Source organism: Hyaena hyaena, unplaced genomic scaffold (genome assembly GCF_003009895.1).
Source record: "Hyaena hyaena isolate Hyena2069 unplaced genomic scaffold, ASM300989v1 scaffold_93, whole genome shotgun sequence".
Taxonomy (NCBI): Eukaryota; Metazoa; Chordata; class Mammalia; order Carnivora; family Hyaenidae; genus Hyaena; species Hyaena hyaena.
Window position 1 is genome coordinate 2,735,339 of NW_024080724.1, and position 22,553 is coordinate 2,757,891.

Below are 22,553 nucleotides of genomic sequence, written 5' to 3' on the forward strand. Positions count from 1 at the left end.
TAATAGGAATGAAATCAGCCTAGATCTTACCTAATTAGAGAACATTTCTGTATTAGAATACAGTACTGAAAACTCAATAATGATTTCCAGTGGACATGTTCTCATACTGCGATCTAACAAAAATCTTACAGCTATTTAAAGTGTTAGAAATATAAATTTGTGACTCCCTACTTCTGCCTTGGAGCATGTCTTTATTTTTAATTAACAGTAAAGGTCCAATTTAACACAGAATATGTCAACTGATTAGCTCTAAGTTCAGGGTTCTGTCATATAGTCTATATTGTGGATGAAAAGTTAAATGTAAGGGAATGAATGTAGTCTTCTAGAACTTTTTTTAAGTTAAAAATTTATCCAGAGACTTTGACCCAAGGGTTACCAAGTGAACCATTTATGAAAGCAGCTCTTTTTTTTTTTTTTTTGTTACAGACATTTAAATAATCTATATTTGTAGGGTGATATCTTGGAGATTACTTTACTATCAATATATAGAAGTAATAACCTGGTAGATAGCATTACCTATGAAAGGTCCATCCCATCTGCTATTCTTGCTGAAAGCTTTTCATGCACCACTAAACTCAGTAAATATCAGAAGATAAAGCATAAGCCTACCACGCCACGGATTTACTCCTAATGTCTCCTCAAAGTGCAGCCCAATGCAACGATTACAAATGATTTTCTTCTAATGTCATTTTACATAACCCTTTTTTCTGCATGAGTAGTTAGTGCGGAATGAATGAATGAATGCCATTAAAACAGTTAATCATTATCTGGGACACTGGCCTTACTCCCTTCACAACTAGGAATCTCCATGACAAAGGCCAAGAGATCAAAACGCCAGAGCTGCCTCAGTGTCCTATTTCCAACAGTAATTTTTTATGCAAATGAACCTGCTGGGCATCTCCCTCTGTGACCTTGAGCTGCCCTTATCTAAACTGACTTTGATCCAATGAGGGTTTGCATCTAGTTGAAGCTCATTACTATATAGGATATGCAATCAATTTCACTAATTAAAGGGAATTTTCTACTCTTGTGAATACAAAATGGACTTATTTTTATAATCACACATATGCTTAAAGACTAGACTATATGTTTTTATTAATCCAATTTGTTATATGAACATATATTAAAAAACAAATACATTAAGCACTTGAGGTAAATGTATTCATGACCAAATGTAACATTTGAGTTTAGTTCGTCTTTCTGGACAAGTCACTTTTGTTCATAGGCCTCTTAAATCGATATGCTTTTCATGCTTGAGAATGACCTAATTCTTTCAAAATATTTCCAAATCAAATTATTCTTTCTCAGTAATGGCACAAGCCTCCCCCCAAAAGTCATGTATTTAAAAAAAAATCCAACCCAAGTATTAAATAGGATTTCCCAAGAAAATGTTAACTCAAATGTTAGGGCATCATGGTCAAAGTCCATTGGTTGAAGTGACTAATGGGATGAATTTGACAGCAGAGCAGAAAAGTTTCAGTTTAAAATACATATTTTTTCCTCTTTAAAGATATTATTTTTATTGCTTACTCTAGAGATCAGATACAGTTTTTAAGTATTTTATTTAATTTTGTAAATAAGTTTAGTTTTATAAGTAAATTTTCTAAATGAGTATGTAGGGAAAAGAGAATGAAGGCCCTTCCTTTCCTTTAGTATTGTTTACAATATAAATGCCAATGAAATGTAACTGGAATGTATTTAAGAAAAATCAAATCTGGGGCCCCAAGAAATGCAGGCAAGAAATGTAAAAGTTAGGTAAACAGTTGTGTAGTGAACTGAACTAAAGCTGAGTCTGTGACAAGGCAAAAATGATGATTCCCAAGATACCAAGATCTGACCAAAGATACAAAGGTCCTGTCCTCCCTTTTGACAGTGTTTTTCAGGGGTGGGTCCTCACACCTACAGATACCAGGTCTGTTCCAATCACGGTTTGGGACAAAGTCTTCCATCTGCAAACCATTCTGGCAAACAGTCACAGTATTACTTCCTCTTGACGAATACTGGGAGGAATTTTCTCCCCAAATGAAAGGCTTTGAAATTATTTTAAAACAAAGCTTCCTTCATAAAGTTTTTTAAGCTTTCTTTTTTTTTCAGGGGAAAAAAAAAATTCAATTGTATTCCAGAGGACATTGCTACTAATTTCCCCTACATCCTAAAAATGCCATTAAAAGTACCATATATAATGATATACCTATATTTTTTATGTGTTAAAAAAAAAACTATGTCATGTACCCAACAGACTCCCAATCCATTGGGTAATTCCTTAATTAGGCAGATTTTTGAAACATGTATTATGTACACAACAGACCGGAACGTCTCCTTTGGAGCATTTTCTAGTCTATCGGGTGATTACATCATTAAGCCACACATGCTACGTAGAAAAAAATCCATGAAAATTCATGAAAAAATGTACAGCACATCATTAGCATGCAGCAGACGTGTATGCTTTTGATATTTCCTCTGTTTAAAAAAAACTACATGAAATAATTAGTCCAGGTCATGAAAACATGAGAAAGGTACCAGACACTGGTAAAAATGAAAATTGCAAAAAATTGCATCTCTCATGGTTTAGCTGAGAGTAATTTGCTTTATTGGAAAATGGATTCTAAAACAGTGTTCATTTGAACTACAGCAGAATGAAGAGTGTTGCTTTATTGATTTGATATTTCCCATACACACCTAACTTCCTCTCCACACCTCTTTCAGATACTGAGTCTTACAAACCAATGGGTTGAAGGCTGCAAATGACCAGTGGTAAGACCATTGATAATTCAAGGCCTTTCACTACTGCATGTTTGTATATGTGTATCTTTATTTTATGTAACCAAGAGTACCAGGGATTGGTGAGTGTATCTTTTTCACTAAGTCGATAAAACTATACTAAAGGAATACGAAGAGAGGTAAATTGTTGGTAACTCCCAATAGTGAAAAGACGATCTATTCACAACATTAAGCATTAGGCAAAAGTCTAAAAGGTGACATATTTGAAGACTAAAATAAATGAAGCACAGGGTTTATAAAAAGAAGCCATTCAACTTACTAATTTATCACTTTTCTTTTGGTAAATGAGATCCCACCCTACATTCTCCCCACCTCACCCCCCACCCCCAGGAAAACAACAACAACAACAAAAAAAGAAAACCTCAGTAAACAGAGAACAATGAGCATATGCAAGACAGTAAGGATCACAGTAATTCACTCCCTGAATACTCCAAATCTTCATGGCTTAAAAAGCATCCCAATTTTCTCCAAAGGTAGTGGCATTTATTCACTGGGCCATAGCTAATTTTACATGGAATGCAAAAATGTTAGTTTAAGTTTAATTTACCACCCTATTTAAATATTTCCAATGTAGCTCTCAAACTGCAGGGCTATCCCTCCGTCTATTTTAATTTTAAAGTAAGTTAGCAAAGGCTTCCTTCTTAATCCCCAGGGACTACCTACACAGTGACACGAACGCACAAATTTATGACAGCAACACAAATGCTCTTCTGAAGTAATGTGCAACATTAAGTGAAAATCGTTTCCTGGAAAGATATTATAGGTATCTATATTTTATTTGCCATCTTAAACATATCTGGGTCTTTATGGCCTTATTTTAAAAATGTATTTCCTTTTTATATTTCCTGGTGCAAATGGACTGCATAAATAAGCAATGTGCTATGAGGCTTCAGACCAGCCGATAAAACCTTTCAATTTTCATGCCAGCTTCTTCTTTTGTAATTCAAATCCGCCTGGAAACTGGCAGCTCTGAAAACTGAAACAAGCGCTGCCACAAATACCTTGTAATGCTATCGACCTTGTCTGCCCGTGCAGTGAGAGCGGGGGCCGCGGATGTGTCTGCAGCCATCCAGATAACACAACTCATTTTTTTTTGGGGGGGGGGGGGGGGGGGGGGATAACAGGAGCCAGCCCCAGACTGTGCACCAAAAGCAGTCATTACCAGGCGCGCTGGAGAATAAGTCTCTTCAAAATACACAGTGCATTTAAAAACCACATATGAGGCTGAGCCACTGCTGTCATTACCAATTTTAATTTCACTCCTTCAGTTTGCCAGCCAGATAAACTCTTTAGTGCTGTTTTTTAATCTATTTGCCACATTTTAGGTTTAAGATTATAGTAATATGGACAGGAGAAGGAATCACTTTTAGGGGAAATAAAGAAATAGATCCGCTTATCGGCGCCCATCAGAAAGTTCATTAATCAGCCAGGCTTTGTGCCCTCTAAATTGAAAGGTTAAATAATCCTCTCAGGAATATTTCTCGGCCCCTCCGCCAATTGTCCGGAGAGGAGCTGCCATTCATAGCACACGGGATCGGTGACAGGGTATCTTACCACTGTTTGGACCCCAAACAATGATGGACAAATGGCCTGGTTTACAAAGAACCTTTTAGTACACGGATGGAAAAGGACCACAAGCTTTGAAGCAGGGTGGAGGGATGAGGAGGGTGTGAAGACAGGATGTGGGGGGAAGGGACAGAAAAGAACACATACGTGTGTGGATCCATGGATACTTCATCTGAATGTTTATTGGGGTAGACTATAAACACAGAAGCCACATTAGTATACATCTTCCAACCATATGAACTACTTAACATATTCAAATTTGCTTATATATTTTGCATATACAAACCATTATCGGGAAATTGTAGAATAATAGAACCGTAGCTCTATTATATTTAGTAGCTAAAACACAGAGGATTCAGATAAACACCAATATTTTCATTTTTACCATGACTCTACATGACTTACAACACACAGCATCCCCTTCCCCACCCAAGCCCGCTTATTCATCTGAGATACTCTTAAGTGACAGTCACGAAGGCAGGGGACTCCGCAGCTGGAAGGACCTGTCTAAAGAGGGGGAAAGTGGCGCTTTTTTTGCTTTTACAATATGCCCGATCTTAGCTTCTGCTGCTCTTCGAAATAACATGGAATAGGAATGCTCTTGGAAAGAATACAAATCACAGGCACCAAGAAAATGCTTAATTTTGTGTTCTCTTTTTTGCTGGGCCTATGTGAGAATACTAAAAAAGTGTAGAAGTGACCGAGCTCTCGTACCTCCCACATCTTGCTGTGACATCAGGCTGGTTTCTGGCATCAGTCATGTGAAGGCATGAAGCAGTTTTATCTGAGTACAAAAAAACTAATATGCTATTTTCATCTGATTAACATAAACCCTCTAACCCTAGCAGAAAGTATTATGATTGGTATATGCGTATGGGTGAGAATTACTCAATTTCTTAATAAAATCATTATTTATAGAGGAAGCAAAGATTTATATGATTTCATTTGCTTATGATAGATAACTATATTCAGATGACACTGAAGCTACCATTTAGGAACTGAATGTTACTAACATATATTCATTATATTATATATGTGATATTTTTCAAAATGACATCAGTGTATCTTTATATGACATAAATTTTATATAGTCATTTTCATTAGGAGAAGAAGTAGCCTAAATATTTTTTGTGATCTACTTCTTAAATGTCTTTATAGTGATTTTTGGGCAAATCGAATTTAAAAAAACAACAAGTTTTCTATACTTAAACGTTGCCTATATTTCTAGAAAGGACAAGGATAAATAATTAGAAAATGAAAAGTGAGGTAACTAATTTTGGGCTATTGTCCAGAGGTCATCTCTACAGGTGTAAGGCTGTCTATGAGTTTGCGTTATTGGAGCTCACACAGTGTTGAATATGGGCTATCTGCTAACTATTGGGCCAAGTACTTTACATTTATTAACTCACTGCATACTTACAACAAGAAGGCACCATTCCCATTTTTCAGATGAAGAAACCAAGGATCTTAGAAGCCAAATATTTTAACTAGGTTTGACCATCTAGAAAATTAAAGAGCCAGAATTTGAGCCAATGTCTGATCCCAAAGCTGGCATTCTTTTCCCTATAATAAACATTCCCTAGTAATTTCCACAGAATGAGTTTGCCACTCCAAATCAATTTTACTGCATGTTTCTTAAGGACTTTACTAAACAAGGAGGAAATGTGGTATAGCTATAAATAAAGGAAATGGAAGAGATCCAAAAGATAAATTTGAGATCGTACTGTATAAAGTTAATAAATGATCCAAAATTTAGTTCCCCTAACTGAAAAGAAATGTGGGGGTGATCCACAAATACATGTAAAGAACAACATTTATGTAAAATTGGCATTTACAGACATGGGTATATTACAAAGTTATAAAGATGACCTCATAATCTATCTAATAGATTTGGTTTCATATGACTTTTGAAAAAAGGAATGAAAATAACATGGTAGTTGGGGTGTCTGGGTGGCTCAGTTGGTTAAGTCTCCAATTCTTGATTTCAGCTCAGGTCATGATTTCAAGGTTCATGGGGCTGAACCCTGCATTGGGCTGTAGTGCTGAGCGTGCTTGGGATTCTCTCTCCCTCTCTCTCTGCCCCTCCCCTCCCGCACTCATACATGCTCTCTCTCTCTCAAAATAAAGAAATAAACTTAAAGGGGCACCTGGGTGGCTTAGTCGGTTAAGCGTCCGACTTTCGCTTAGGTCATGATCTCGTGGTTCGTGGGTTCGAGCTCCGCGTCGGGCTCTGTGCTGACTGCCAGCTCAGAGCTTGGAGCCTCTTTCAGTCTGTGACTCCCTCTCTCTCTGACCCTCCCCTGCTCACGCTGTCTCTCTCTCTCCTAGAAATAAATAAAACATTTAAAAAAAAGGATAAAAAAAAGATACACATTTAAAAAAAAAAAAAAGAAATAAACTTAAAAAAAAAGAAGGGCTGCCTGGGTGGCTCTGTTGGGTGAGTATCAGACTTCAGCTCAGGTCATGAACTCAGTTTGCGGGTTCGAGACCTGCGTTGAGCTCTGTGCTGACAGCTCAGAGCCTAGAGCCTGCTTCAGATTCTCTTTCTCTATCTGCTCCTCCTCCGCTTATGCTCTGTCTCTCAAAAATAAATTGTTAAAAAAAATTTTTTAAAGAAAATAATTTGGTAGCTTTATTACCAATTGATAGACACAGATGAATTCTTTTTACAAAGCTAACAGAGATTTCTGAACATTCCCATGGAAAAACTCTTACTTGAAATGTGATCTACCAGTATACTGGTATACCAATTAAGGCAAAGCTCTATATTAATTCCAATGATACCAAACATTTTTTTGATCAAATGGTCTCTAACATGTAGCATTTTTCTTCATATAATATTTTTGGTATTTCCAAAAAAATAAGGACATTGGTCCTAAATGACCATTGCTGAGTTCAAAATAGCTGAAAAAAAAATTACAAATGTACAAAAACATAACTCTCATGACTTTCTTGGATGTGGGGACCAAATGACAAATGAACTTCAAGTCTAAAATCTGATTGATTTTACCAATAATTCATTAACTTGTAGTTGTTTAAGAGATTTTGCTTTCAAAATCTTAAACGTAATTCAATTTAAGACTACTTGTACAGTTTATGCCATAACAGAAAGTATTGACACTAGTTCAGAGAGACTGTTCATATCAACATGTCAAGGGATTCTTTCAGGAGTCTTTTCCTGCAGATTATTCAAATGACTGACCAAAACGCTTAAAGGTTATGATTGATCATGACTATGAGTAACTAAGCAATTCCTAAATACTTAAGACCTGTTAGGAATTATTGTAATCTACCATGTCATTTACATGCATGACTACTAAAAGGAATGTTGAATACAAATATTACTGGTCCAATATATTTTATCTACTTTTTTTTGCACTGGAATGTCCGGAGAAGATTATGACAGGCTCAATCAGTTGGAATATATTTATTTAAGGATGACATGAGTCACCTGTTCAAAATACACATGAAAAATAATCACTTAAATATGCTAAAATCATTCTACATAATACTTATGGTCATTTTATGTGTGCTTAACGTGACCCAGAATAGGGATCATTCAACATTTCAGATTTTTAAACTACAATTTATTATACAGCCAGATACTATACAGTACTAAACTGCATTTTGAAAAATTTCAGGCTACCTGTTTATATTCATTTTTGTTATAATAGGGGCACTATTTCAAAGTGTAGAGTTGTGAGTAAAAAAACAGTTTTATTTGGGATTAAATGAATAATGTATGCATTCCTTAAGGAGAAGAACAGACTTTTAACAATGTTATATATATTTTAAAAATATAAGTACAAATAGAATTTAATCACCACAGAATTTAAGTATCAAGAGGAAACTGCCCTTATAATGACTATTATTCCTTTCTAAGTAAAGATGAACATACCGAGGGAAGAGAGAAAAAGGCAGTAAAAAGTTCAAATGTAATTTACATCTTTTTATCATCCTTAGGAGAAAAATTTGCTAACAGAAAAGGAAGACCATAACAAGTATTCCCTTAAAATTTTAAAACAGAAGTAAAACTTGAAGCCCATATAGTAAATATGTAAGTCCTAAATGTAATGAATGGTTTTTACCCCCAGCTACTAAGGGCAGACAAAGGCACAGGGAATTTTTTTGTCAAATGAGAAAAGTCAGTTGTTATAGCAGAGCTTCAGTTTCAATCAGTTTATTACTGAACAACATGTGCTACCAAGAAAATGAGCAGAAATGATGATGATGGGTTATTTGGACACATCTTCAGATATTTAGAAGATTGCAAAAACACAGCTGCAGCTAGGCCAAAACATTAATAATGGATCTTTTAAAAACTGCATCAATGCTGCATACTTTTCATTGCCTGATTATCTGAAATACTTAAATTTAGAATAGAACTAATGTTATAAAACACTTGGTAATAAATATATTAACACAAGAAAAAAACATACTCAAAATATGCCATAGTGATTTCTCATTTAAAACTAATTTTTGCATTAAAACACTGATAATCAAATAAGTTGGAAATTCTCTCTGAAGGGGAGGACACCTCAGTATTTCTTAGAAAAGAAGAAAGTATGAAGATTCTCCTATATGTTTTAATAAAGACAAATACATTTAATATCCAAATCTAAATTTTATTCTATTCCCATTCATAAGTTTGTATACATTCAATCTCTAAATTTCTGAGAATAACACTGTGAGGGGAAAAAATATCATGTGCATATGTAATTCACAATGTTCACTTTTTCCCCTACTTCCTTTCACAGAAGCTTTAGAAAATTGCTTTTTGACCATTTAGCAAATTGTATTTATTTTTAAATGAATCTCATTTATTGAAATTGATAATTCCAGGTTTCATTTGCTTGAAATTGCATTTTCCAATTGCTTCCAATGATAAGTTCTCAAAAAATGTGGTCCAACATGCCAGTGGAATAAAGATTTAAAAATAAAACCCAGCTGACCTACTTGGTAAATGTAGTAATTACATTTTATAGTAAATTCTAAACATAAGATCGAAGTAAAATAAATTGCTAGCAAAATATTGACACTAAATTCTTTAGAGAACAGGTTGGGTATTTAAATAAATATAAAAGAATTCATATAAATTTTCCATCTGAAAAATATTTTAAAATTATAGTCATGTTTCAAATGTATCTTCTATCTCTGTTATCATGTATGAAGTATTAGAAAACAGTCATCAGTGCTCATTCAGAAATTCTTTTCATTCAGATGCCAAGTTAACTTCAAACATAAAGTGGTCTGATATATTTTGTAGTAAGTACTACAATGGGAAGATGGCCTCAGGGTACTACAAAATAGTCCTGTTCCTTCTGAATCATCAGAGCATGATTATATTCACCTCAGCAGCATTGCAGTGCTAAGGACATTTTTAATGAAAACTAAATCTCTGATAATTTGACAGAGATGTAATATCTCAATAGCAGCAGTTAACCAATCAAAGCATTGAAATAGCAACACCAGATATGGAGGGGGGAAAACCCCTACAGTTTAAACAAGGGTGCTCCTGGTTCTTGAGGAAGTTGGCAAACTGAATTGAACTAGCAAAGTTAAGGGCTTCCAAAACGAATTTGCCAAGTGTTAGTTTAGGATAATCTGTATGCCAGGCCTCGAGATATGGTCCCCCTCCCCATAAAAAAAAGTTGATTTAAATAATTCCAAAACAGAGTGAGGCCTAGTCTCACTCTTCTCTGGAGTTCTTTTAACACTTTAAAATACAGTGCGTAACTAGTCCTATTTCCTTAAACATACACACGAAAAAAGATATATCACTTGGTATCTAACTGTGGATGCGGTTCTTAGCGGTTCTGCCCAGGTAGCTGAAGAGCTCCGAGAAAGAGATGTAGGATTCTTAATGTGTATTCAATTAAGAGAGAAAGAGGGACTTTTTTTTTTTTCTTTAAAAAAAAAAAAGATTCTGGCTTGAGGCTGACTTTTGGAAAGTTTTGTATTTTTCATTTTAAGTTATTTTAGTGTTAGGCAGTTAGAATATTGTTACCCTTCCTGTCTTACATCACAATTCTCGGCTAAAGACTTTTGGATAACTACAGGCTCACAACCAAATTCCCCTTTATTATTCCTTCCTTTTGGACTATAAAACACCCCTCTAAAGTTAAATTTAAATCTGTTCACATTTAGGGTAATCTACTGTGTTGTATGACATAAAATGCTTTAGATTAACATTCTTGTTTAGTGTAAAACTCTCATTTCCATACTCAGAAAACACATTTCTAAAGTGATGTTTCCAGATCAGGAGAGACAAGTGAGTGATAAGATGAAACAATATTGTTAATTATGGCCCACACTCTGGCGCTCAACTAGTTCAGGTAAGACATGATTGACTCTGGTCACACAACCTCTTTCCTAGGCTAGACAGGAAGGCAAGGAAGCCATATGCCTTCCCATTTCCCTGACAGCAAGTATTTTACTTTTTGAAGTGTGAATTCTAGGCATTCGAAATACTATATATAAAGAAATCATTTAAAAGGTAATTCTTCCAAAAAGGTTACATTTGCTTCCTATTTAAACTTTTAGTTAAAGTAAAAGGTAGTAGGTTGTAACATTTTAACAATGCACACAAAGCAATCCAGGCGCAAAATTAAACATAAAAGATGCATTGTCCTTTTTGATTCTCAACACACACAGCCCCCAGATAGCAAACTCCTGGTTACTTTTTTAAAGTAAGTAGATAAAAACAAGATTAACAAAATGTCCAAAGCATGTCAAATTATAGCCTCTACTAGTTAAAAATTCTGTTGGCTGTAAAACTCTGTTGGTGGCCATTTTGACTTAGGACTTTTAATATAAATGAGACTAGAAATGACAGGGAATGGGGGAAGGGGCTTTCCCTCTTGAATAAAGAGGGGAGTTTTTATCTAGAATGAGTTATCTGAAAGATGAAAAAGAATTTTCAAAGTCAAGCTTTATCAAAATCTGAAAATATAACAGAAATTAAAATGCAAGAACAGTACTATAGTATTGAAGATTTAAAAAACTTTATAACTTTTCTGAAGAGGTAAATACATAAACTAGTTGGGGAAATTATTTAATTGCTAAATAAAATAATATATTTTTCTTTTTCCTATGCAGGGCTCTAAAGTGATCATCTAAAGTTATTAAATTACATGACAATTTTATAGCCATAGGCAAATTAGTTGTTATAATATGCGTGCACACACATTCACACACAGTATCTATATATCTATATAGTATCTTTTTATTAGAGTTTTATTGGCATGTACCCTTTAGAATGAGGGTCTTAGTTTTTTTTTTTTTTTTTTTTATGTAGGGAAGACCTGTCAAGTTTGGTTAAAAAGCTGTTCTATTCAGATACAAGTTGATAAGGAAGCTTTATTTTATCTCATTTAATTGCTGAAAATAGTGAACATTTTCCCTTCTTTGATTTTCATCTACTTTAGAATGTGTTTTAAGAAATTTTTGATTTGGAAAATTTTGCAAGTCAACTTATACCAATCAACTTCACCATCTCTGTTGTGTATTTGGGAAATAATATTCTATTTAACCTATAAACTTTTTTTTTAAAGAAAGAAAGCAATTCCCAAATAAACCTTAAATTGTAGTTGTTAAACTTTAGGCTGTGTAAATGTCCTTCTAGTCTTACTGATAAAAACCAGATAAAAGTAACTGAGAAGTTCTCATATGTAAACATTTTCAAAATGGATATACTAATCAATTTATTCCTCCAAAAGCACAGCTCATTTTGGGTGAGAAATGGACATTTTAGGTTAGAAAAAGAAATCGATCAATGATTAAATGCAGAAATTTCCAGAGTTTTAGGAAGAGTGGTTTAAAGGAATGTATGGTGGCAGTTCTAACCTAGGCTTCATTACTTGGTCATTGCTAAGTGATGCCACATTCACATGTGAGGGCTACTGTAAGTCAATAGATGGCAGTCCATCGCCTAGTAAAAGAGCTGAGGATGACTGAACTCACCGTGCATCTTGCTTTTATTCAAGATTAAATACTGCTTAATTACACACATTTGGATTTGTCTATCTACATCATTATTTAACTAGTTTATTTTAGATGGGTTGATACAGATATATACACATGTTTATAAGTGTACTAGCTTAGCATTTATATTTGCATAGTAAACTAACTCTAAATTACCAGTTATGAACTTAAACTTGATAATTATAAATCGTGAGTTACCTTCAATATTATTTTGAAAAACTAATCAGAATTCCAGATTGAGAAAAATGGATTTTTCAAAATCACTTTGTTATACCTATAAATAGAATATACTGTAACTCTCTAAACGAGAAATTCATTTTGTTTTCACTTATTTTTTTCCCAACTATTCTCTTTACAATTTATGTTTTTCAAAAGCTACACCATTAAACAAACCTTCAAATATTTCTGTGATATTAAACACCAATTTCTATTCTTCTATGACAGTTATTTTAAAGAACATAGGTGCAAGTAATGAAAACAGTGGCTTTAAAATAGTCCTCACGTGTCAAGTTTTCAAGACTAGAATTCTCTAACTTAGGGGAAAAGGGAAAAGAAACAAAGTATCAAATCCATTAGGCTGTTATTTAATAAAAATACTGATAAAAAACTGCTATATAGTTACAAAAAGTGACTATGATTTTGAAAAATATATGACTGGATTTCAATCAAGTTCAGGCTATAAGGATTTCACCATAGTACGTTATGATAAAAAAACTGCTACATAAGTATAAACACAATGTATTCATAGGAGTTATATCTGGAACATATATATAACATATATAGGGGGATGTGTGTGTGTGTGTGTATTTCAGTATAATACTAAATACTTTCACAAAATCCAATTTGGGACTGAAGGATAGTGGAGGAATTACAGTTTTCTACTGAGAATATTTACATAAATTGAATAATGATAACAATATGAAAACAAACCACCTGGCATTATTCCTTGCCTCTTGGGCCTGTGATAGACTTATTGGTAGTTTGTGTCACTGATTGGTTTACTTTTTATTTCTTCACGGGGAGAGCAGTAAGAAGACATGTGTCATAAAAACTTTGTATTTTCTGTTTTTACTACCTGTGTTCCTATAATCAAATCCTCTTAATACGTTAAACCTTAAGGAAGAGCTTTTATAACATTGCTCTAACTACAGAACTACAAGAATACTTTTTATTGTTGTATCTTGCTCAGTATAACACATTTAATATATTAAAAAAATGACTACCACGGTTATGGTGAATTATTGAAATTATTAAAGCTGAATATTAAAAATAAACTGACTTCATAATATTGAGCACTAGCCAATTGATTCCATAGTAAATTATGTTTTCTACTTCTGCTTAGCCTAAATTCACAATAAAAGGAAACCAGAGAATTGAATAACTTGAATGGTATTAAGCAGATGTTTATACACTTTGAATAAGTCAAGAGGAGCTTAAGGATATGGTAGTTGAATTGTTCTATGAGAAAGATACACTAAGCTTTTCCTAGTTTCATTTAAAAAAATTGTGCAAAAATTTCAATAAAGTCAGAAAAATGATTATGGAAGTTATTACAGACTGTATGCTTAGGGACTGTAGATAATACAACACTTTAAAGACACTGGATTACTATTATTGTTTATGGCTCCTAGCATACTTTTCCCCTTTAATTATATGAATGTAGTCTAGGAAGACTGAGAAATATCATGATGTAATCATTAAATGATGTGAGTAATAAAAAACAATCAAAATCTTTTCAGAACAGGAAGACAGAGGACAGAGCAGTGGGCAGGGGAGAAGAGAAAAAGTATATTATTGCTTTCTCAGTGCAAAAACTCTTGGATGTTTATTATCTTCCAGTAGAAGATGCTTGTCTATATTTTATGGTCAGCAGTTCAGAGAAGGATAAATAGGCTAGGTCTTGGGGAAAATAAAAAAAAAAAAAAGGTGTTTCTACTCACCGTTAGGTGATACTGCCTCCAGATTTCTGGGCAAGCCTGGAAAATAAAAATATTGATCAGCTGGGAGCATGAAACAAGGTACTTTACAGCCTGTTGGTTTTGGCATAACCTAGCATCCACTGGTGTCGGTCACAGGAAAATAAGAAGCTTAACAGAAAGGGTCTGCATTTCAGCTTCAAAAACCTGGCTAGACAGTTTAATTGAATTTTACACTGGTTTAACACACTCCCTGCCATTGTCAGAAAGCCAGTAACAAAGTTTTCTCTCTCTTTTTTTCTTTTCAGGTTAGAAGTTTTGGGCACTAAGATGTGATTAAGAGCCATAACTCAGTTAAACTGATAAATGAAAGGCAGTGGTCAAAATCAATAAGACTCATTAAGTACACCTTTTAAAAGAACATTTTGAACCTTGGTAGTATGATTTAAAAAAAAAAAAAAGCAGTTTAAGGGCAACTGCTTTAAAGAAGGCTTTGCTGTGGTTATATATTTCTCGTGTCTGTTGCCATCTTTTTACCTGATCATTGGCTGCTAACCTATGAAATAGGTACTTTATGAAACAGGGTAAAGAGAGAATTAAAACAAAACTAAACTAAAAACAACCTCAATCTAAAATCCATGCCTTTTTCCTTAAAAGCTGTCTTCTCCATCTGTATATTTATAGGCAAATTACTTTTAAAAAAACCTAATAACTTCAATAACTTTGTATTTTAGTGAAGCTAGAATAGGTAACAACAAAACAAAACAACCCCAAGCAACAGCAGCAGCAACAACAAACACCAGTTAGGGGATATTTTCTTATGGACACAAATACAAATCTTCTTTCCTTATACTTAAATTATGACTCTGTTAAGGAAACACTTTCCTAACCAAGTTCTTATATTTTCCTGGTCTGCTATCTTCTGAGAAAAAGAACAATTGATGTAAGTATTTTTTATGATTATATTACAGCAATAATTTAAATATATTAAACCACCAAGCTAAGTAAATGACAATTCTTAAAGTAAATATGAATTTGTGACTTTTGTTTAAAAATGTGTATCTGTACACATATGTACGTGCATGCCTAAAATTAGAATGAGTTGGATCTTTTTTAAACCTTTATTATCTTTGACATACACTTTGAACAATTCTTAACCTGATCTGTCATTACTCTTTATTTTTCAGGCTAGTGATAAAACTAATGAAGATAATTCATATCATCTAAAAATATTATGGGTATGGTAATAATTCAGAAAATAATTTTTGAATGGCCAAACCTCTTCTGATTATATCATCATAGGTGATTAGACAAAAAAGAGTAGATAATTCTAACCATGCTGAAAATTTTATCCATTATGTATTTTAAGCTTAACTATCCCATGTCCTTTTCTAAAGAAAGGTATGTAAATTAGACTATTTAGTGGTCAGCTTTCCAACTTAAAAGTCATATTCTTGCAAACCAAAGTGTCTGACTAAAAAAAGCCACTTGAACACAGTGATTTCTGGATGAATAACACTGATCAAAAGGAAACTATTTTTAAGAAGTAAAAAGTAGCTTCAAAAGGCAAAGATTATGTTACATACTAAATAACAGCTACAAACTTGTATGTTACAAAGGTTCTTAAAAAAACATATGTGTATGTATACATATATTTATTTAAACAAACATATTTACACACAAAGATCTAAAGTACAATATACCTTTAAATATTCATTTCCTACCTTCTATCATAAGCTTTTTGCTATGTATCTATAATTTGAGTTGGATTATGGTAGAAATAAGCAAGCAGTTATTTATACATTAGTTATGGATAGTTCTTGATTACCACAATGTCCTCAGAATAATACGGTTGAAAAATCGCAATCACCGAGTTGTCATACACTGGCAGAATGCCACCCTACCATGTGACCTTTTCTTGTGTTGCAGCAATTTAGTAATAAAAGAAAGAATTACTTGGGTTTTTGAACAATCATCTGATTGCTCTGTACATGAAGATGATGCCTGATATAGAAAATTAGTAGGGAGAGACATGAAACTTCTTTTCTCGTATAGACAATCGTATTACAATTTTAAAAATCCCATCTTATCTCCTATAAGTACTTTTACTCAACATTCCAATGCATAGTTTCATTTTACTGTTTTCTATTTAACATATGTCTATGTAAAGTTAAAATGAAGACATATTTTTCACTTCAAAATAGGGGCCCATAGAAAGCACATGTCTTTAATTCTAAGTATAGGACATTATAAGACTTAGGACTATTATCCCTAATCAATTTTTAAGTGTTAATTTTTTTGCTTGTTGTGGCTTCTACTTCTTATTCCTTCATCATTGCACATATTTGTCTTTTTATGCAACAGAATGCCAAGGTATCCATATTTATATATCTGCTGCACAGAAATGCAGACAAAATACAGTAATTTCTAAAGCAAGGGGCTTATTACTATTACAATGAGAACTCATGAAAAAATTTATTTGAAATGAATGACTAGCCTGCCGTGGGACTCATCTAAGATGAAAATGTAACAAACTATCAAAATACAACTGTATTTATTGGTTGTCCTGGTGATCTCAACTTCCTGGCACTTAGATGGATAGCAACCCAAAGAGCCTCCTCAAGTCTCACAACTGAAAACACACAAAGTGTACTTGTACATCTGTTTTAGCAATGTGCTACATTGTTTGCCAACTTTTGCCCAACTAGTTTTCCCTTCTATTGTATTTTGTATAATAAACTATACATGAATAACTGAGTGTTATTATTCATAAAATTCAAAGATGAATCAACACAGTTTGCCACACCAGATGAATTGAGAGTTTATATTGTGCATTTCAACCCATATTGAATTTTATCAGGTGCTAATTATTGTTTTACGAGAACAACGGCTTAGTGCATCTGTTGTTTAATTCCCACTTCCCTATTCTCAAATGTGAACATCAAAGAAAATAAAACACTCAATCTTAAACAGCCCCTGACAGCAGACCAAGACTCAAGTGCTCAATAGACAAGGCCCTTGCCACCAGTTCTCATATTTCCACAACAATGAACAAACACAAAAACAGCACTAAGCGGCCTTTCCTCCTCCTCAGCTCCCCTTGGCCAGTTGTCTGCCTTGTACTAGAGAGAGCCCTTGAACGCAGCCCTGCTGGGAACACAGCACAGGAGAAAGGATTAGCCTTACTAACATGCTAGCATTTGCAAAAGGGAAGAAAAAAAACCCCCAGTACTGTATTTGGTATATGAATAACCAAAATGTATGAGCTGACAAGAGACCAGGACAGGCCTGTGGCTCCCCGGGAGAAAATGTAGCTGTGATGAGTGACAGGGCTTTCAGGAAATATGTTCACAATCACAGACAGTGAAGGCCATGACCTAGATCGTTTAAGAGCTTGTCTTGTCAAATTATCAAAAGCTTCTTCCTCTCTGAATAAAGAGTGACATAAGTGAGTGTCAGAAAGCTGCAGGCTGACAAGCCAAGCATACAATAACAGAATGCACGTCACATACATGCTGAACACCGCCACTGCTAGCGGCAAATCTTAATGAGAGCGCGGCCAGCCCAGGAGACTTGGGTCCCTGCTGGCACAGCTACTCATCTCACAAAAATCCTTCAGCTCCAAGTCAGTTAGGCTCTGACACGACAACTACAATTACGAAACACAACTTTTTAACAGAATCCTCTGGTGCTTTGTCAAAGCCTCTGTTGTTAGGAGCTGGCCCCCTCAAGTCACTGCGGCAAAACAAAAGATTTAATAAAACAAGCAATATTCATTGATGGTGAATAACATAAATAAGAGAATAGAGAGAAAATTTCATTTAAAATTTGTTGAATGAAAAGATACAGGAAAAGCATGCCAGTCCCTTGGACTCTGCCACCATCTTGACTTTTCCATGCGCACGTTAACGTAATTTTAGGTGCTTTCGTTAAAAAGAATGTCCCTACTCTAAAGCCTCATCAGCAGGTTCCACATAGAATTACAGCCATCAAGTAATTTGACTGTCCAGATACTTTGGTAGCCATTGTACCTATACACTGCTCATATACACAAAATACTTACATATCTTATTATACATATACTGTCCTCTGAATATATGTGAAATAAATTTTTTCCTTCAAGAAGAAATTTGAAGACAGCATCTTGGGCATAGACTTCAATCGAAATTCCATAAAGACCACTCTAAGGTCTGAAACTACAGAAATACACAATTAAAATTCAAGATAAGTTACCGTTTTAACAGTGTTTGTTTTATTTCTATTGTGTAAGAGTTTGTCATTCACAATAAAGAGGAGCTGTAAACATAGAACAGATATATGTGGCAGTGTGTAGAGAATCTACATAATTTTTTTTCGCCTATCAATATGGAAAGCCATGCATTGGTCTCTGTCTCTAAGCTGACAAAATGAACCAGAATTCATAAAATCATCTTTCCATCCAAGGTCAAATTTTAATCAATCCCTATACTCTTAATCCTCTGTAATCAGGGAAACTGACAAGCCTAATTTTTTGCTCAAAGATATTTCTCTTTGATATTGTCCTAACTTAAGTGCAGTTATGAAGGCATGAAGTTTGTCTGTAATAGATTATATTTCAGTTTCATTTGAAAATATAACAGCTCTTATTTTTAAAGAAAATTCTATCAAAATAACCAGTCAGAACAACAACAACAACAACAACAACAACAAATCATATAGACCTCAAGCAACCATATTTCCATTAAAAATTTTTTTCACATTGGAGAATCACAAATCTTTCTGGAGACATCTTGACTGTAATTCTAGACTACTAACATGTTAATTTTACAAATAGTTGATAATGCTTGTAGCATACCTGCTAGTTATTAGCTAATGGTGAACAATACGAAAACCAGTAAAATGAAGAATAACGTAGCAGCTAAAATCCGTGACTCTAGAGCCAAAATGGCTGGATTCAAATCCTGACTCTACTACTTACTACTGTGGGCAAGTTACACATTTGTATGTCTGTTTTCTTACTAATAACATGGGGAAACGAGTACCTCTTCAAAGGGCTGTTGTTACAGTTAAAGAGTTGGTAACTAGAAAGTCCTTAGAACAATGCCTGATGCATAGCAAACACTCAATTGTCTTAAATATGGCTATGATGATGACAATCTGGCACCCTCCATACTTCTGATGCAAAAACTGATCATGAGGAAAGGGCATCAATAAGGTAGTTGAAATAAGTGAAATCTACTGCAAAACAGTCAACTCTTAGATATGGCCAAACCTAAGAGAATGTTAAAAATCACCATTTAAGTGAGCTGTTGACATAGATAAAGAGAGTGAGAAAAAAAGATCCAAAAGAAAAGGACAAATGATAAATACAGACTTTGTCAGCATAGAGCTGCTTGTAGCTAACTTCTTTGTGGAAAGAAAAGAATTCAGAAATGTTGATAAGCAACTACCACACCATGTGCAATGTGCCTGTTTTTACATTTAACTGAGGTGTACCCAATAACGTTCTCAGTTGTTAAAAAATACATAGAAAAGAACATGTGGTCAAATAAATCTGATCTCAGATTTTATAGTTAAATTTCGAAATAAAAAACTTAAATATATTGATCACTGATGAAAAAAAAGTAATCCACATCATTCTCAAAGTTGATATACTGTTCTTCAGTTTACTCAAGCTTACTTAATTCCTTTTTACCACAATGGTTAAATAATAACAATCTCAGCATCTCACTAGTTTCTTTCTTGCCTTTCTTTCTTATAATAACCAGACAACTACCACCTGAAGGCTAAGAAAAGTGGCTGTCAGGAAGGAGAAACTTGGAGGGAAAGATTCTTGTCACTTTGGGAATCTATCTAGCCACATTAGTAGTGAATACATAATCCATGCACACAAGTGAAGAAAGGTCTTATTTCCTGCTCTCTAGTATATAGCTTTTTACAGCTTTCAGATCTCTCCCATTTCTAAAGAGCCCCAAAACATCCTCTGAACAAATATTAAAACTCTATGTTGATGAAATCCCTCAATTATAACTGCCAGGAGCTGATTTCATGGTCTCTTTGGTATTGGTGTCGACATTCTAAGATAACCATGAACTAGTTCTCCTATGTTCAATATCAAAACACTTCCCTAAGACCACTAGCAGGTGCCAGAAACTTTAAAGTAGATTCATAAGAGATAAACTAAAGGTAAAATAATTTTAAAATGGGAATTGAGAACTTTATTTATAAACTAATTATACAAAGTCCATCATGTAACAAATATGTAGTAAATTGTTTAAAACTACTGAAGGTTATCCTGAATCATCTTAGCCAACTACAATGAACTCCTTTTATTTATAATTATTCCCCAATACCCAATTCTACTTCTCTAATTTTCATGGGAGTCTCCTGGGAAAATTTCCTTTTCATCTTCTCCCAAGAATCTTACAGCACACTGGACATGTCAGGCATACAAGTAATCACCTTTAGGTCTAAAGTCGTGCTGATATTGTAGTAATTTTAGGTAGAAGCTTGTTTTTTCTTAAAAGAACAATATTAAATATTATAAAAGTAATACATATTCATTATAAAGAGAAAATAAACAGAAAAGGTCACCTATAATACTACCACCTGAGATAACACAGCAAACATTTAAAAATATTTCATTCCAAACTTTTTTCTATATATAAACAATAAACAATTGAAAACAAAAATATAATACCATTTGCTATAGTCCCAAGAAAAATGAAGTACTTAGATATAAATCTATGTAGAGAATGTATATACTGATGATTACAAAACTCTCATGAGAAGCTAAAGATCTAAATTAATGGTAACATGTACTATGTTCATGGATTGAAGACTTAAAATATTAGATTCAATTCTCTCCATAGTGATCTATAGACTAAATATAATAACAACTGAAGCTCCATCAAGATTTTCTGTAGGTATGCACAACTCATTCTAAAATATACATGGAGGGGCACCTGGGTGGCTCAGCTGGTTGAGTGTCCAACCTTGGCTCAGGTCATGATCTCAGAATTCGTGGGTTCGAGCCCTGCATTGGGCTCTGTACTGACAGCTCAGAGCCTGGAGCCTGCTTGGGATTCTGTGTCTGCCTCTCTCTCTGCTCCTCCTCGACTCATGTTTTGTCTCCCTCTGTCTCTCAAAAATAAATAGAATGTTAAAAAAATTTTTTTTTAATTTACATGGAAAGGGAAAGGAACTAGAATAGCTAGGGTAATTATAAAATAATAAAATTTATTATACTACCTGATTTTAGTAAAAGGTGAAAGATTTATACGATCTGAAGAGAAACCAGAGTATACTACCTGATTTTAATATGACAAAGCCGTGTGATATTGGTGAGGAGATGGATACTTAAATTAATGCAACAGAACAGACTCCACAAATAAATCCCGAGATGTGGCCATTTAATCTTTGACAAAGATGTAAAGGCAATTCACTGGAGAAAGGGTAGTCTTTTTATTATTTTAAAAAAGTTTTTTTATGGTATTACTTTTGAGAGAGAGAGAGAAAGAGCATGCGTGCATGAGTGGGGAAGGGAACAAAGAGAGGGGGACAGAGGATCTGAAGCAGGCTCTGCAATGACAGGAGAGAAACAGATGTGGGCCTCGAACTCATGAACTATGAGATCAAGACCTGAGCCAAAATCAAGAGTCAGACGCTCGACCCACTGAGCCATCCAGGTGCTCCTGGTAGATATATCTTTGCAAACATCCATCACTGAACTCCAGAAGGGTTATGCAAATGCACTTTCCCAGAACAACTTCTCTAACATTGATTATTACTTTTTTTAAAGTTTATTTATTTATTTTCAGAGAGAGAGGAAGCGCAAGCAGGGGAGGAGCAGAAAAAGAGGGAGAGAAAATCAGCACTCTCAGTGCGGAGCCCAATGCAAGGCTCGAACTCATGAATCATGAGATCATGACCTGAGCTGAAATCAAGAGTGGGACAGACACTTAACTGACTGAGCCACCCAGGCACCCTGATTATTAAGACAGTTTTTTCTTCCTGTTACTTTATAAGAGCCTTATATATATTATAGATAATTATCCTACCATGTATTTTATAAAAATCTTTCCCAAGTTGTGGTCTGTCATTTAATTTTATTTTATTTTTTATTTTTTATTTTTTTTAAATATTTTTTATTTATTTCTAGGAGAGAGAGAGAGAGACAGCGTAAGCAGGGGAGGGTCAGAGAGAGAGGGGGAGTCACAGACTGAAACAGGCTCCAGGCTCTGAGCTGGCAGTCAGCACAGAGCCCGACGCGGGGCTCGAACCCACGAACCGCGAGATCATGACCCAAGCGAAAGTCGGACGCTTAAC

General features: G+C 34.3%; 1 protein-coding gene across 3 annotated transcripts in view; it reads right to left on the reverse strand.

The window, feature by feature from the left end:
• The window catches only part of ZCCHC7 (zinc finger CCHC-type containing 7), a 249,292-nt gene that overhangs the window by 15,684 nt on the left and 211,055 nt on the right, over window positions 1–22,553 (reverse strand). For all 3 annotated transcript variants that reach the window (XM_039234742.1, XM_039234743.1, XM_039234741.1), the window contains exon 6: window positions 14,271–14,306. In XM_039234742.1, the coding sequence (XP_039090673.1) occupies window positions 14,271–14,306 (36 nt within the window). The remainder of the gene's footprint in view (window positions 1–14,270; window positions 14,307–22,553) is intronic.